This window comes from Anser brachyrhynchus (genome assembly GCF_964034855.1).
Source record: "Anser brachyrhynchus genome assembly, chromosome: 2".
NCBI lineage: Eukaryota > Metazoa > Chordata > Aves > Anseriformes > Anatidae > Anser > Anser brachyrhynchus.
In genome coordinates, this window is record NC_137695.1 from 19,552,653 (window position 1) to 19,569,932 (window position 17,280).

Genomic DNA, 17,280 nt, shown 5'->3' on the forward strand with positions numbered 1-17,280 from the left:
TCCAAGCTGCTATCTGCAGACACAAAGAGCACTCTAGCTTGGTATCCCACCCAAAATCTCCACACTTGGGCAGGTGCTGTCTGGTCTACCAGCACCTGGCTGAACACAGGAGTCCAGCTAGCTCTGATGACAACGTAACCCTCACCGTCTCCAACACTACATCAGACCAGTAGCAGCATCTATTTGCACTGCTTCACACCTCTGAGGACCTCTGTGCAATTCTGTTTTAGGCTGGCTGTGGTTATAACAGTGCCCATATGATGTTCGTATTAGAGTTATGAAATTGTAGAGTTCTCCCCTAGAAAGCACCAGGAGAATGAAAAACTGCAAAGCTCTGAGACACAAGATTAAGAGCAAAAGTAATAGAGCTCTGCTTTCTAAAGACATTGAACACTTTTAAGAATACACTGGGCCACAGAAGTCTAAGTAAATGAACACACCCTTTTTATTACTGAGGCAACCGAACCAGGGAGAATGGAAACAGCCTGTTACAGGTGAAGCCAAATGAGATGTTGCCTGGTAACTCTCAGCAGGGAGGCATTTAAACCCAGCCGGTTTCATGAAGCTGATGTTCTGACTCGGAGATTATTTTCTCTGAAAAATAAATAAATAAATCTGAAAGCAGGAAAGCTCATTTTAACAAACATATGATTTATTTTCCTGTTACAGAAAACCATGGTGATAATGCTTGGAGGAATTCAAAAGTATTTACAAACTCGTACAAGGAAGACCAGACTAGGCATGTTTTCAACAAAAGGATCACTTTACTGAACATGTTTTTTGATGTTGCTTTTTTCCCTCAAATACAGAAAACTTCACATTATTTTTTTTTCTTTTTATTTTCGGATTCTGAAACACACAAGTGATAACAGAAGTCTGGAGATATTACACAGATCATTATATTATTATAGTATTATTTCTGTAAAAGGAAGTCCCTAGACCAAAGTCTACTTCATCTCTGCTATTGGACAGAGAATCAAAGTCATTGATTTAAAAGAAGAAAGACTCCATGTCTCCACTGGTTCCATTTCCCGGAACAGTTTTAATTAGGGTCTCCTTTAGGACTTTGGCTTTTATGGGTTCCCAGAAAAGTCATTGACTTGGGTAAAGGTCTCTTGCATCAAGGGAAAATAAGCCTCAAAACTGATTTGGATGTTCATGTTATTTTTGTTCTATTTAGGAAGATTTAATGATTTTATAGAAGTAAAAGCTCTGGCATGATCTGTCGTGTTCCTGGGTGCCACAACTACAGTTTAGCATAGGCAAAGTACAGTTTAGGAAAGCATTTCACTTGAACCTTCTCCAGACAGTTAATGATGATATTTATGAATGTGAACTATTGCATAGTATTTTTTTAATAAAAAAAATACAATAAACAGATCAATGCGTACATCACACTAACCATGAAAAGGCATGCTGCCAAAGAGCTGTCATAAAAATGTGTATTTTATCAACCCCAATAATAACTAGAAAGCAAAGTTGCAACTGCATAGCTACAAAAATTTGAGTTCTGTGTTAAAAGCATGTTTTTCACAATCCTGTTGTATGAGCAGTGACAAGAAGATCTATGAGCCACAGAGATCCACTTCTTACTGACCTGAGCTCAGTCTGAAGCTTAACGAAACACTGTTGGTACAGACCCTCTGAAGTGGGACCATCATCAAAGACGTGGCCTAGATGGCCATCGCACTGCAAGAGAAACAACCATCTTCAGCTTCCCAGGCACACATCTCCCTCCAGCCTCAAGAAGACGGTGTTGTAGTTTCTACGGAGGTACTCCATGATTGAGGCTGAGCACTGGAGGTGGAAGGGGGAGAGAGCCAGCTCCTTCACCTCTCCTCGTCAGCCATACAAACATTCCCAAAAGGACCTCCTTCTTTCAGAGGATGAATTCACAACCAGAGTATGACTCACAGGAAAAACCCTCAGTTCACAGATCGCAGTGACAGGATGATCTTCCAAGAAGGAGAGCAAAGCAGATACGGAGAGTGTCTGAAGGTCTTTCTCTGTACGACGGACACTGAACATATAAATAGACTGGAAAGGATGGGAAAGATAAACCCCTTGGGGGATGGGTCGGTTTGTGATCAATTCAAAGATCTGTATGCAGTTAATCAAAGCATGCTCTAAGGACCTAAAAGTGTATCTTTTTAGAGTAATATTCACATCAGTGCACCTGAAGGAGGTGAGGAGCATGGCTTATTAACAGGTAGGCAGTGGACAGCATGGGTAATGGAGACCTACACAAAGACCTCTGGCACCGAACACAGGAGGTAGACAGACCAGAAGTGCCCATGAGGAGCATTTAAAGATAAGGCAGCATGAACCAAATGTGTGGTATTAACGACGGTGTGGAGCCCGATCATGGACACCACATAAAACACAGAGGCTAACACATGAGAAGGTAAAGGGTAGATACACAACTGGCGATGATAACGTGTAAGGGAACACACAACACAATACAAGGAACTGGTTACATGTTTATAAAGGAGGGCTGTAGTATCATTTGTTACACTTGGTAGCAATGATACTTCATACAGTCACTTGAACGTAGTGTTATGCTGGTACCTACTGTGCTGTCCTGGATGAAGATGAATCCACTGGCGAGATGGGTGGGTGGGAGAGTCTTTGGGAGAGGTAAGACTAGAAATACATTCAGAAGTAATCACTTGTGGCCAGCGGGTAAATGTCGGACCCCAAACAAACATATCCCAGAAGACAAATTCAAAATATTTTAATGCCAGAAAGTATAGGAAAAAAATGGGAGGATCTAAAAGTCTCAATATATAATGAAAATTACAAGTTAATTGAGACAGTTGCTGTAGTTGCCTCTCACAGGTCAACTGAGGATCCCCCCCCACCCTTCTGCCAAAATTATCAATGGGAAAAAAAATCAGACCCCGAATAGCTGTCAGGGGTTCATTATAAAGTTGGAAGGTTGTCTGATGTTTGATGCAATTCATTAAACACAATTGCATATGTTTACACCTTAACAGAAGTGATAAAGAGTGGAGTTTTAGTATTGGGAAGAAATGGCTGGGGTGTCAGTTCTTTAGAAAAGCATCTGGATGTTACAGCAGGTCACAGTACAAGTGTGGGTCATGGGCTGTGAAAAGGTGAAGTGCATAAGACAGGAACATTAGACACAACCTCTAATCGCTCAGGCAGCTTAGGCCCAGCTGCTGCACGATGTCCAGCTTTGTGCTTTACTTTAGGAGACAGGATTGATTGGAAGGAGTGCAAAACAGAGCTGCTAGAGGATCAGCCCTTGAAAACAAACAAACAAACAAACAAAAAAAAAACACCACATAAATGGGAATGACTGAAGGGACTGGCCATTTCTAGTCTAGGAGAGGGATGACTGAGGGAGTCAAAGCAGTGGCCATGGAAGGGAAACTTCTCTGAAGGAAGAGAACCCCTGGAAGGCAGCTTGTGAGGATGCAGGGAGCACCACTGCTGTTCAGGGTAAATAGTCGTAAGCTCACACTGCTGCAAAGCAAACCTAGTTTTTTTCCCCAGTGCCTGACCAGCAGTAGGAAGACCTGAGCATTGCACCTCATTACCCAGTGAGGATGTGGAGTCTCCATCACTGCGGAATTTATGAATGGCTTAAGGAAACATTCAGTAGGTCTGAATTAGGAAGCAGTGACCCTGTGACTGGGCGAATGGGTGGACTAAATCTCAGAGTACCTTCTGTTGTCTGTTGGCACACACTGCAATTCACTTGAGGGCCTCTGAATAAATTATCAGTCCAAATTCCAGCCCTTAGCTATAATGGAATAACTACACTCTCCCCAGTCACATCATTTTCTTCATCCAAAACCAACCATATGTACTTGTTACCTAGAACTCTACTCATGTATTTCATACCAAGAAGTGAGACTGAAGGTTTCCAGTGATACCGCAATTCTCTGTATTTAGGTAGATTTATACATTGACGCAAAGAAAACCTATCTGTTAAGATTTGGGTCCCTGGGTATCACCACCAAAATTAACATACCTGTTTGCAAACATCTCCAGTTCTAGCTGATTTCAGTGAGCTATCTGGTCATCTCATGGTATTGGTATTACTTTCGTCTTTGTCTCAAGTACCATAAGCCTTGGAAAACGATGGCCCTCCAGTCCCAGAACCATACTTCTTTTCTGAACCATAGCGGAAAACAGATCTTTATGTTAATTAAGAACAGAGATATAACAAAAACATCTGTTTTTAATAAGAACACCAGCTTCTTTCCTCATCCTTCTCTTGTAGTACTATTAATAATATTTGGCACTGTAGACATTTTCTCACTGGCACCAAACTGTGCTAGAACCTTTTTTCCAAAGGGAATTCTTGATCTGCCCACAATGGGAGCTTTTGCCTCCCCATTTCTATTTCAACAATAGTCTGGCACTTTATAAAGCTTGTAAAAAAAGTGGTTTCCACTAACTAGACACATTGATAGCTAAACTACACCTGTAAAGCTATAGTTTAAGGCCTGGCACAATACAACACAACCTCAGAGAGCAGAGTTTACAAGAAGAAATTAAATGTAAGACAAAACCAGAATGAGTATGGAAAAGGGCTGAGTTGGCCCACCAAAGCAGCTTCTTGGGTGATGGTGGCTTCTGCATGCAGTCAGCAAAGCCCCACAGTCAGCCAAGCAGGCTGGTAAATCAACCAGAGAGAGCCTCGCTCAAAACTTCAATCAACCAATGAAAAATTAACGACAGCACAAAGATCTGCTTTTCCCAAGAGATGATCACAGCCGTCAGAAAAAGTACGATAGGTTGTTCCCTTGTGGGTGCCTCCTCTTAATACACAGGATTACCAGCACTCCTTAGTTGCATAAAACCTAGAGCGTGTTGTAAATAGGATCAGAAAATATTTTGGGGTTTTAACACATAGAAATGTGAACATCCCAGGAATTACAAGTGAAGAATTCTTCTTCACTTCTCACTAGCATAGTGTGACTTAGACTGACTCTGAGACAGAAATGAAGGCAGACTCGCATGTGGGTCCTTTCCAACTCGGGATATACCATGATTCTATTCAGTGCGGTATTATAAAGTTTAAAAACCTCACAGTACAGGGCTTTCTGGTTATGTGATGCTTTCCTTGTTACTATTAGGATAAACCAGGTTGCCCATGTTCAGCCTCCGTCCCCCTTCCACAAACGCAAGGCTCTTACTGGCACCTAGTGGTGGACGGGGGCACCGACACCAGCCATGAGCCTTGCCGTCATTAAGGCGATGATTATATTATTCGATGTATGATTTAAAGCAAAATATCTAGTGAAAAGAGCCATGTGTATTTTGGTGCGATATTAATACCACGAAGAAAAATCTGAGAATCTTTCTTGCCATACATTTTAGAGAGACATGATAAACAAGATGGCCCAAAAGCTTAAATAAAAAAAATCCAACCTGAAAATCAGTATTACAGCTTCAGAATATATTTTATAATTAACTGTACGTGGCTTTCTTGGAGCAGTGTAACTATGGAGACAAAAGAGGATTTGCAAACAGAGAATGACCAAAGGCTAGTGTTTGCGTGGGCTGTTGCTCCGTCTGTTACGTTAATCCATGAAGACAGGTGAGAAATGCTCTCCTACCTCCTCCCCCTCCATAAAACCAGGGAGAAATAGGACACAGAGGCAGGCAGCACCAAAGCAAACACACCCTGCGGATTGTACTTTCTCATGAGAGGGTACCTAGAGGTCCAGGCCCGTTTCTTTTCAGCTCTCTGCCATCCATGCCACAAAACCTCTCAAACACCATTCCTGCCAGGCACATGCCCCCAGAGAGTCACCTGGGTGAGCACAAATGCCCATAGAGCACTTCTGAATGTCCCTGACATATACTTGTGCAATCTCCTTTCTATTTTCAACAGATTTCAACAGGAATTCTTTGTTTACAGACACGAGGATCCTTCTGCTCATCCAGACATGGGGAAGACGTACCAGGTTCCTCCCTGAAACTCCGCAGAGCCAGGAGGGGTCTTTCTACTGTAACACTGTGTGGGTTTTGCTTCTGACCCTGACTGACTCTGTCCCTTACATGCCGCCCACAATACTTGAATTTAATGTAGATGTTTTCCACTGCTAAAGGATCAATCTTCTGAGCTGTTAAACCAGCTCTCCACAGAAATGGTCTCTGTGTGGTTTTACTAACAGTAATATCACTTAGATTCCCTAATAGAAACATTTTAGTACCCCAAAATATTGCTGTTCAAGATCATATTTGTCCTTTGAAGTATTTCACCACTTAATTTATGGATAAATGGACTTTCCCTAAACATATGCATTAGATTAGCCTTCGACACACCATTCCACCAGCACATGTCATTTACTTTGATCCCTATTTCAGTCGTCCTGGATGGAATCCAGATAATTCTAAAAAGTGCTTTTTGCTGTATGAATCTCAGCTGTAGGTTTATGGTTCGCTGAGGGTTTAAGATTTCATTAAACCACCACAATTTGCTATCTATAATGGTTAGGGGTTTGTTGCATGTATTTCTAACTCTTTCAAATGAATATTTGGTAGCAGACGGTAATAAATTATGGCATAAATATATACACAACCATGTATACTTTGAAAGAGAGGAGGAAATGCCTTACATTTACCTGTAGCTAATGACCTAATGCATTTGAAAAAGAAAGGACATTTTTAATGCACTGGGAAATAAATGTGATGAATGAATCTCTTATCAAACACCTTTTTATTTTTTTCCTCTGTGATTGTTAGTGTCCTTCACAACATAATACATTCATGGAAAAAAGTATTTTCTGACCATTTTGCACATTTAATCATTTTCCATTTCCTTAAAAGGTTTTTTTCTTTCTTTTTTTTTCTTTTTTTTTGTTGTTGTTGCTTTTTTGTTGCTTCCTACCCCCCCCCCCCCCCCCCCCCAGTATCAGTCTTTAAGGGTTTGCATTATTTTATGCTTTAAACAAAAGTACCTATATTCTCTGAGAGCTGGATATTACAAAAAGCAGCATGACTGTTTGGTTATATTGTTGTTTTGTTATTAGTTTAGCAGCAGAAGCAATTCCCTTCAGCGCTCACCTCTCTTCATGTCTGCCTGTCAATATCCATTGTCTAACACAAAGAATGCTTAAATTGAAGGAACATTTGAAGGTATTGAAGGAACTCTTCCACAGCTGAATAATTTTAAATTTCTCTAATTAATCTGAATTTTCCACAGGTATTTTTTGGTTTTGTATTTCTCCTTAGAATATTCTGCAATGCTGCACCAGCTTCTGAAATCAAAAAAAAAAAAATGTTTATTACCAAGCTCCTAAAGAAAAACAGACATTACAGCAAATATTCATATGTATAACAACGGTTTTCTGTGCTCGACCAAAGGAAAACTAACTGTTTACAGTTATCTCCAATTTTACCAATTAATTGCTTAGTTTAAGTTTATTTTTTAATACAGCCATTTTAATACAGTTTCCCCCCCTCTTATTTTGCAGGTATCTTGTCCCTCAGCGTTCCACTTGAAATTCTGATCTGTGATGCATCCTTTAAAGTATTCATAAAAAAGATCACACACACAAAAAAAAGGTGTATCAGCCGTATTCCGTTGGACTCTCAGTTGGAAAGGTATAAAGGCTATTTTCTAGATCAAAAATGAGGAACTGTCCTTTCTGGTTCGGTTACAGAGAACAGAACACCGTCTGCATGTCCTACTCTGAGGCACTCTATTTCCTTTTACTCAGACTTCAATGAAGTTGCAGAATATATAGTATTGTAAAGAGCACAGAGGTTAATGGCAGAGTTATTCACAGCCAGGGTTTTAAAAGTAGAGGAAGCTAAAAAGGCAAAAATAGTGGAATTTAATTTAGGGAACAAGAAGGGAGTGGGGGCGGAGAGGGGGGGTCTCAGCTCCAGCACAAGGGACCTGGCAATGAGACCATGACAAGAGCTGTGCTGGGGCAGACCAACGGCTGGTGGTGTTCTGCATGCCAGGAGATGGCTACAGAAGAGCACCAGACCAGAGCAAGCACACGGTGATACTCAGCACAAAGTATTTTGTGGCAACCCATGCCTTAAGGACTTCTTAAACGGATAATTATTGTCAACCAGAGAGAAATGCAGACCCAAATGCAACAGCTCTGCTGGCCACTGGAGAACTTAAATGCTCAAGAAGAAGGCATGGCAGGTACCTATAGCACTGCAAGTGTCCTGGAAGAGCCACACAAAGCACTCCCACTCCAGCACCAAAGAACTGTTCTTCTCTCCTAACTGAGCTTTGCATTCCTCCCAAACAGACGCTGCACCTCCTGGCACAGTCGGGACGTTTTTCGGGATGCTGTGAAATCTGAAGGACGTTACCTGAACAGGGGGTAGCACACACAGCAGTACCTTCCTGGTTCTGCATTGTTCAGATAGATCCCACTAAATGGCTTCTAAAAAGGGATGAAAAAGTTAATATTGTAGATCTTTAAAAGCTCACCATCTGGAACAAGCATGTAGGAATCAGATTCAAAACAGGAGAAAAACCATAAAAAGAAGGCTTCACAGGGGGGCTTTGAAGAACAAACATTAGAAGCCCAAAGAAACGAAGGGGAGGATGCCTTTGGATTAATAGCGAAGACTACTCCCTGCCCCCAGAAACTTCGAGAGCAGTCAGACACATAAATCACCCAGGTACCAGCGCTGGAGTCACGACCTCCGAGGAACTTGCAAAACACACAGGATCCCAAAGGGTGAGCCTTCGGTACGGGGCTCCACAACTTCAAAGTTGCTCTGCAGAGGGACCTCGTCCTCCCTGCACGGTCTGGAATGAGGATCCTTGCTGTTGAGATAAGGACCTGGGCGCAGCTCGCATGGTTTCATCCCACGGTGCACACTTTCTGTGCAGAGCTGCAGGCTCCGGGCTGGAGAAGGCCTGCACTCCCCCAGGGCCGCACTGGAGAGCAAGAGGAGGTGAGCGGGGCGCTGCCAGACGAGGGAAAACCCGCATCCTGAACACGGCATGCCTAACCTGCATATGGTTAAAGAAAAGGACAACAGTACAGGCCCTTCCCTCTGGAAGGGCCTACTGTATCCCCAGGAAGAAAAAAAAAATAGTAATGAAAAAATCATAGAATCACAGAATGGTTTGGGTTGGAAGGGGCCTTAAAGATCAACCGGCTCCAACGCCCTGCCATGGGCAGGGACACCTCCCACCAGACCAGGTTGCCCAAAGCCCCATCCAGCCTGGCCTTGAGCACCTCCAGGGATGGGGCATCCACAGCTTCTCTGGGCAGCCTGTGCCAGTGCCTCACCACACTCTCCCCTCTTTTAGTATAAAACCACTACCCCCTGTCCTAACCCTACACCCCCTGACAAAGAGTCCCTCCCCAGCTTTCCTGCAGGCCCCCTTTACGCACTGGCAGGCCGCTATAAGGTCTCCCTGGGGCCTTCTCTTCTCCAGGCTGAACAACCCCAGCTCCCTCAGCCTGTCTTCATAGGAGAGGTGCTCCAGCCCTCTGATCATCCTTGTGACCCTCCTCTGGACCTGCTCTAACAGCTCCAGAGAAGGAAGAACATGCTACTTCCGAACCCACCGGGCTGAGAACCAGGCACACCTGTGTCAGTGCCACACGTCTCACTCCCAGCCCCAGGACGGCAGCGGAAAGCCTGTGAAGAAACCGCATGACAGCAACTCCCCGAAACAAGTTTTTCTGTGGTCCTCACCAGCTGTGCTTTGGTTACTAGCTCTGTTCCCTTTTCTCTTGTAACATAGAAACGTTCTGGAGTCAGTTTATTTATTGATTTTTTTCCCCAGCCTGTAGCAGCAGTTGCTCCAGCTTGTTTCATCAGAGACCCCACATCTTCAATCAGATAAAGAACGAGAATATTTATCGTGGGGTCTGGCAGTTTACCCCTTGGAAGCCCTCACAGTTAATTTAGGGGCTATCAAAGACCAGCAGCTTCTGCAGGCCTCAGGGGTGGCAGGGGCACAGTGGGAGAGCAGCAGCCACAGCCCTAGGGAAAGGGGGACATGGTTACACGGGGGGACACGCAGCAGCCTGGCAGAGGTTACCCACCACAGCACAAACCTCCAGCAACACCTGCTATCGGTCTGTACACACCAAGCAGCGGATTCATGATCAGGCAAGAATTAATGGATTGGCTGAAAAACAATGAATGGAATAAATTGGTTTCACAGATTCTTCAACCAGGTGTGTGCCAGAAGACTGAGGCTTACCTCCATGCTCATCCACCATCAGCACAGCCTAAACCTTGGGGAAAAATCTCCTGTGTTGTGCCAGAGGTGGGGTGTTCAAAACAACGAGCCTGGCAGGTGTCAATCGCTTCTCACTGCCACGGGTTTCAAATTGAATTAGCACTGCAGCCAGAAACTGCAGCGCGTACGCTAATTTGTGCAAGGGAAAAAGAAATCCTGCCGAGGCATTTATCCGTGGCTGTTATGGATTGTTCTTAAGGAGAGCAAGGCCAGTATTTGCATGCAGAAACACTCGTGTTTCTTCTCTCCTAAATGCATGTTACATGCATTACTCTTAGTTGTATCGATCGAGTAATTGCAAGGGTGATGTGCTATCTGGACATCTAAGTGGCTGCTTGTTTACAGGGCGAGATTTGCAGCCGCAGCTGCTTTGCCTTTCCCTATAAATACACCTGTAGCAGTACCCACAGTTTAATTTGGCCTCCAGTCCTTAAAAGGTAGACCCAAATATAAGTGCTTTTGCCAGTTTAAGCCTTGATGCCGTTGTCTGCTTTTTCTGATAGCTTCATTTCTGATTAGGTAGTTAATACTGTATGATACAGAACGAAATATTCTGGTTGCAGGATAACAAAGCCAATAATATCATTTAATACAAGGTAACTTTGTTTTTAGTCTAATTCTTCTAGCACGAATTCTAAACCAAAGCCAAAAAATATTGTGTGATCGGCCCTGTGCGTGCACACCCTTTTCATTGCAGCAGCCGCGTGTCTAAGGTGCTGAGCTCAGCAGCAGCCGAGGACATCCAGCGCACGGCGTGGGCAGCGCCACGGCTGTCATCGAGCACCCTGCTCAGCCCCGTGACGCCGCGCACCGCGAGATGGATGGCAGGAAGGCTCCGGGATGATCGCCTCTGCTGTCTGCAGCGGCAGGGAGGGGGGCACGCAGGTGATTAATGGCTTTGTTCTGTATAATAAGACACGGTGCAGTGAAGCCAGAGTACCGTGATAAAAATGCTGGAGATGTGACGCCTGCAAGTCCTAGGACAACAATTCCAGGCTGGGGGGAAAGTGCTGCTGGACACGGAGGAGAGGCTGAGCCCTAGGGGCTGGCAGGGCACAGCGCCTCTCCCCCCCTCTCCTGGGCAACATTTTGCCACTTGGGGAAGATCTCTCCAAACCCTTCCAGTTAATCCCTGCCGCAGTAATTTAGTTGAGGAGGGAACTGGAACATGGTAGGGAGGCTTTGGAGGTGGGGGACCCAATGTGACGCTCCCCAAATGGCCTGGGGACAAGGAGCATTGGCAGGCACCGGTGCTGCTGCCGGGCCGGCCGCGTCCCTAGGCTATGCCTGCTGCTGAGGCAGAGCAGGTAATCAATGCAGCTCTCCCTTAAGTATCCAGAAAATGAAGAACAGTAAGAGAAAGAGATTAGTCCTGCAACTTGCATGTTTTAATGTAATTGACATTGATTTAACTGCTGGTTGTTGTGTTTTTTTTTTTTTAAAAAAGACAAAATTCAATAAAAAATGGACTGTGAATATCTTCCTTACAGCCGTCTGTCACTGTTGCTACTCCAAAACACAGCAATTTTGAGGCAGCAAGAGACGAAACCAGGTGGAGCAGTCGCTCTGTCCTCTTCTGTAGAGGCGCGCTGTGCATGGGGCGTGCAGGCAGGGCAGCAGCAGGAGCAGAAAGCTTTGGGTTCATCAGCCATAGACGCCTCCTCTACCTCATTGCCCATCTCGTTGCAAGCTGCTCCTTGACTGCAAAAAGCACAGGAGTGGGACAGGCAAATCCAGCTGACACCAACGTCTGTAGCCCACGTTTGAGGGCTCACACTTAATGCTGAGTTACCCTCTGCCATGGTGTGGCGTTCCTGACCCCCGAGCAGGGATGCTGCAGGCCACTGCGCTGCTGCACCTCGATGCCCCCCAGCTGCTTTTGGCACACGTGGGGTGCAGGTGTGCAGAGGCAGCAGCAGGCCAGCTCCTCGGCCACCTCACCAGCCCCGTGCCTCCAACAAAAGCCCGACCTGCCATCCTCCCAGCCTCTGCGACAAGTCTTCCTCGAGTGGAAAACAGCCCCCTCCCTCCCCGGTTGGAGGTGTTTCATTTTTCTGATCTTCAGTGCTGAAAAACAAAATCATTGTCCTGTCATGCCTGTAATATTGCCTCCCATGGTTACAGCACATACCAAGCTTCGTAGCTAGGCAGAGAACAGGCCTGCATTTCTCCCCATAGACTGTTATAAAAGCCAATTAGGCTGTTACTTAATTTTCCTCCTTTTTTCCCCCCCTCCCTGTATGCACAAGGGGAAGCAGTTGAAAGTCTCCCCTAGCTACAGTATGCAAATTTTAAAGTAAATTCTCCCCGAATTGTAATTCGGCTGGTTTATTGTTAAAAAATGTCATCGGCAGGAGCTGCTACGGGGAAGGGTCGCTGCTCCGAGCAGAGCTCCTTGCCAGAGGTGTGCAGGGGGAGCAGCCCCCTCCCTGCCTTCCCTGCAGTCACCCCGTGCATGAAGCCCCAGCACCGCGTGTGTAGGCGGGCGGAGGCGCGGGTGGGAGGGAAGCGGTCACGGTCCAGGCTATTCTGCTAATATTTATTCAGGCTCTCACCATTTCCCAGCCCAGGCTCTGCCTTGACTGACAGCTCTGAGGACAGGCAGAGCATCACATCGTGCCTACGCCGGCAGATACTGAGCAGTCAGGCAGGAAGCGGTGAGGTGCGGAAATCAAATGAGCCCTTCTCGAATTCAAACCTCTGTTTAGGCAGCTTGTGTTAATAAAGCCTCTCGATGTTACTACATATGGAAAAAATACTGAAATGGCGGCGTTTTTATTTTATATGTCTGTATGTACTCAGTTTTCCTCTGCTCATCTTGTCATACCTAATGCACGTCCCCTCCTAGGGGACGTTCCCATTGAAAGCTTTGGGAGCTCGGCATACAAGGATGTGGCTTGGACCTGTCACTGGTAGTGGTGCTGCACGCCCAGCTCCCAGGAGAAGGAAGAAGACGGACCAGCGTGAGTATTCGGTGGGTAGGCTCTATCTGTGCCTGCCTCTGGCTTCCCCACAGAAATCCTCCCTGCTTTTGCAGGAGGTGGCCAGAGGAGCTCCACATCCATCCTCGGTAGTCTTGCATTTCCCCTAACAGCCTTGCTACAACTCCACAGCGTGCCTCTACCTGCTCAGATGACATAAACTGAGCTCCTGGTACATGCAGGTGCTGTTTCCACACACAAATGCTCTCCAAAGACACGCGGTAATGTTCCAGTGCTGGCTTCCAATGCTGGAAAGGGATTTCAGCAAAAAATATTTTGGAGTTGCTTTGTGCATCTTTACCCTGGGCTCCAGCTGGGCCCAGCAGCAGAAGTGCTGAAGCATCATGGAAAAGGTAACGCCGGTTGCTGGAGGCACGGAGACTTACACAGATCCAAAACCCCCTGAAGCTGACCCATGGATCCTGCTGAGCTTCTTCTGCAGAGCAGCCTGAAGTGATTTAGGTCAACGCCATCATCAGAAACACACAACTGCTCTGCCTATTTGGTTTGCAGCTTAATATATCTTTTTGCTCATCACATGCTAAAGCATACCTAATTATTCTGACCTCTGTTTTTAGAGAAAAAAAAATAGTTCATACCTGTGGAGAAGCTTAAGGAGGAGCCTTCTGCTGGAGTCTGAGGCTGGAATTTGGCCCACCATGACAAATGCTTGGGCTGGCTTTGACCAAGTGCTCTCCAGAGGTCCTGCCCAGCCGAGGTTATTCGAGGATGTTAAATGCAGTGAGAAGTTTCTTGCAAAATGAGTGAGGACGTGAATTCAAAGTGCAATGGATATTTTGGAGCTACTCCTTGCAGTAAGGCCCCCTGTTCAGCCAAACTTCATCCTCTCTGAAAGCAGACGTGCCCTATGCCAGGCATCAGCTGGGAAGCAACAACTCCAGGCCATTTCCCTGGGCTTCCCCTTGCATGCCCCGTATCATATCATGAGAGTTGCTTGAGTCACGTGGACAGAAATAACACATTCCCCAAACCTGTCTGTGTTATTTCTTATCCCCTGTACCTCAAGGCAGCGAAGAACTGTGGCAGCTTTCCTTCTACCCAGCGCCCAGAGCCTGAACAAAGCATCGAACGAGCAATTATTTGGCAGCAACCGCCGCCGCGGCAGCTTCCTGTAGGTTATCTGAATGGATTTATCACCCTGAACTAAGCCCTGACCATCTGTTCTACCCTCTAATCACAAATGCAGAAAGAGCTAATTCACGGTTGCATCATAAAAAAGTAAAATATAAATGATTTAGGAGTGGGGTACGTTATGCTCCACACTCCGGCGGGGGGAATGGCTCTCCCTTCAGTAGCTTTCCCCAACAACAGTTTGCCTCCTTCCCAGCAAGTGGGAGGTCCTGAGGAACTGGGCTTACCAGAGCAGGTTTGGTTCCAGCTCATTCATCTTAGGTATATCGAAAATCTGGGATTCACGAAAGTGCAGTCACGAACCTTCTTTCTTTCTCTCTCAGATGGGCCCCTAAAGGTGTGGTTTTAATGCATTTTCTGATCAGGAGAAGCCTAAAAATCTCCTAAAATTCTGCATTTCCTCCATCTCAGTGCACAAACAGCCCTTTCGCTCCGGCGAAGGCATGTCTGGCAGAGTCATCCGCCAGTTTAGTGCCGGCAGCTCATCTCATGTAATGCTGCCGGGCTGGAGGAGAGGCAGAAAGTGGGGCCGAGTGTTCTTCACCAAGAGTTACCCGCAACCCTGTCGTAGTGCTGCTGCGAGCAGGCAGCAGCGGTAATGCTTTAGCTGTGAGCTCAATTCTGGCAGTGTCTGTCTTCCTTTGCCCTCTGGAAATCTACGGAAAAAATTGATGCAATTGAACAGCTCAAGGGGCAGCGTGGTGATGCCTTGGTCCCCCATCTCCTATAGGGCTCATCCTGCTGCCACCAGACCCGCTTCCCAGAGTGACACAGTCTGCCCTGGGTCTGCAGCAGCTCGAGCAGCCCTGGGAGCTGTCAGCGGCCCACGGGGGAATGTGATGGAGCACTTGAATGAGCTCTCAGCTGGGTACCTTGGCCCTGAGGCTGGGCAGAGGCTGGGGTCCCTCACTGCCCCACTGGAGTGAGAGCTATGGAGCAGTGAATGGGGCCATCGTAGAGTAGATGGGCAGTGGGGAGGGGGAGAGGTGGGGGGAAGTATGTCAGAATGGATCATTTGGCACCTGGGGTTTTGGAGGCTTTTTATTTGTTTATTTATTCATTCATTCATTCCCCAGTTATCTAAAACCAGATTGCAATTTTCTCAAATGCATATGTTATTTGAGAAATAAGGAACGTTGCAGGGTGGGAGCAGTGCAAGAGGTCACTCTAATTAGAAGGATTGCCTGAGGGATTCACAGACGTACAGCATGCAGGGCTGGCCTGCCTACTGCGATTTGCTTTCCTTAAGCTTATTCTTTCGGCAGTACGTTGAGATTTTATTATCATCTTTGGTCTCCAAAATGTTCACCAGGTATTTGTTGGTAAAAACTATCCTTCTGTCCTCCAGGAACGAGCTGTTTTTCCATTTCACGACCTTTTAACTTAAATTTTAGGATATAAATTATTATTACTTATTCAAAGTTGCTATACGTAAATATGCTGCTAATGTGATGCTCCCGTGGCAAACAAACATGAAGGAAAGGGAACCCAATGCTGGGGAATGTGTCGAACAAAGTTTGGCTGTGGAGTTTTATTGGAGCACCTCCTCAGCTCTAATTGCTATCATGAAAATGGGTGAAATTAAAAATACCTCCTGATATCTCGTTGCCCCCAGGATAAGAGTCGCAGCCCTTTCCTGCTGGCAGGGCTTGCAGCTGATGCTATGGGGACTTCAAGCTCCAGCTTGGTAGAGCCTTTTAAAAGGCAGAGTGTACTGAGCTGGTGGTGCTGCTGGAAATGTTCTGGCCCATATTTGTTATGTAGGGGTAGGGTAGAAAGGGCAGAGCAGGCTCCAGAAGGCCTTACACAGACCTTTCCACACCATGCTGTTGCCAATCCAGCAGCGCAGGCCAGGAAAAGTACTAGCAGGTCGGGCAGCACCGGCATGTTCATTGGCATGCGTTGCTTTAATTTTCGAGTGGCAAGCAGAGACACCTTTCAAGCATACCTAGTGTTCAGAGGCATATCAGTACCAAAAATGAGCAGGAATCTGGCTTGTGTTTGCTAGTGTATTTCCCCTGTGGCAGCAGCACGCTGAATTGTGGTGGCCCCTTTCTTGTCCCTCCCCTGCCCCACAGTAACCAAAGCTGCAGGCTGACCCCGAGTGAACGACCACAGATTTCTGGCTCGGAGGTCTGGCTGTGATGAGGGCGCCCCACACCTGAGCACACCCCGTATGTTGTGTTACCTCTGCTTTTGAAGCATACCACATGCTACATGAGCATGGGGCTTGTGCAAAGTGCCATGAGCTATTAGCACTCAATGCAACACTTGGGCCAGCGCTGCAAAGCCCCAGCCCCAGTTAATTCCTTATACTCAGCTGTCCTGTTTGGAATTCCCAAAGGGATTTAATACCTGAATATCTCTAAGCTCACCCAATCTCTAGTATTATGGCCCCTGACTTGTTTTTTTATACCCAAAGGCCAACCTGGAGACCTCTAACTCTCTTTTTGGTACCGCAGCTCCTATTCATAGCAAGCAGATCTAGGATTAAACTCATTTATATCGGAAGTCAACAGCAAAAAGTGTAATGGAAAGAAATCGGGACTCGGTGCGTGATTCTTCTGCACAGCAGCAGCACAGATATACTATGTGTCAACATGCTTATTCGTCAGAGCTTACTCTAGTTTTCCAACTGTAGATGTCATTACCAAAATCTCCGACATCTTGGGACATGGAGCAGAACTACATCTATATCCTCTCATAATTTGTTCCCTAATGACAATTAAAATTAATGACTTGACATTTCGAAAATCCTTTTGACTCCTGAATATCCTTTTGGCCTTTAAGGCCTCATCTTTCAAAATCAGTCACTAAAATCATCTTGTTTAGAGAAGTTGAAATTAAAAAGTTGAAATTAATACACCTCACGGTGATTATATTTTTTGTTCCTTCCCCTCTCCCCCCAGTACTTTTATAAGTAGGAAG

At 45.8% G+C, this 17,280-nt stretch overlaps 1 protein-coding gene across 1 annotated transcript; it reads right to left on the reverse strand.

Moving 5' to 3' along the window:
• Positions 1-836: 836 nt before the first annotated feature.
• Positions 837-13,340, reverse strand: MSRB2 (methionine sulfoxide reductase B2; the record flags this gene model as incomplete). The annotated part of the gene is given in 7 exon segments (XM_080579495.1): positions 837-849; positions 1,598-1,689; positions 4,001-4,048; positions 4,052-4,084; positions 4,088-4,166; positions 8,320-8,390; positions 9,685-13,340. Coding segments are annotated over 7 exon segments (441 nt in total). The 5' UTR covers positions 9,790-13,340.
• Positions 13,341-17,280: the final 3,940 nt, after the last annotated feature.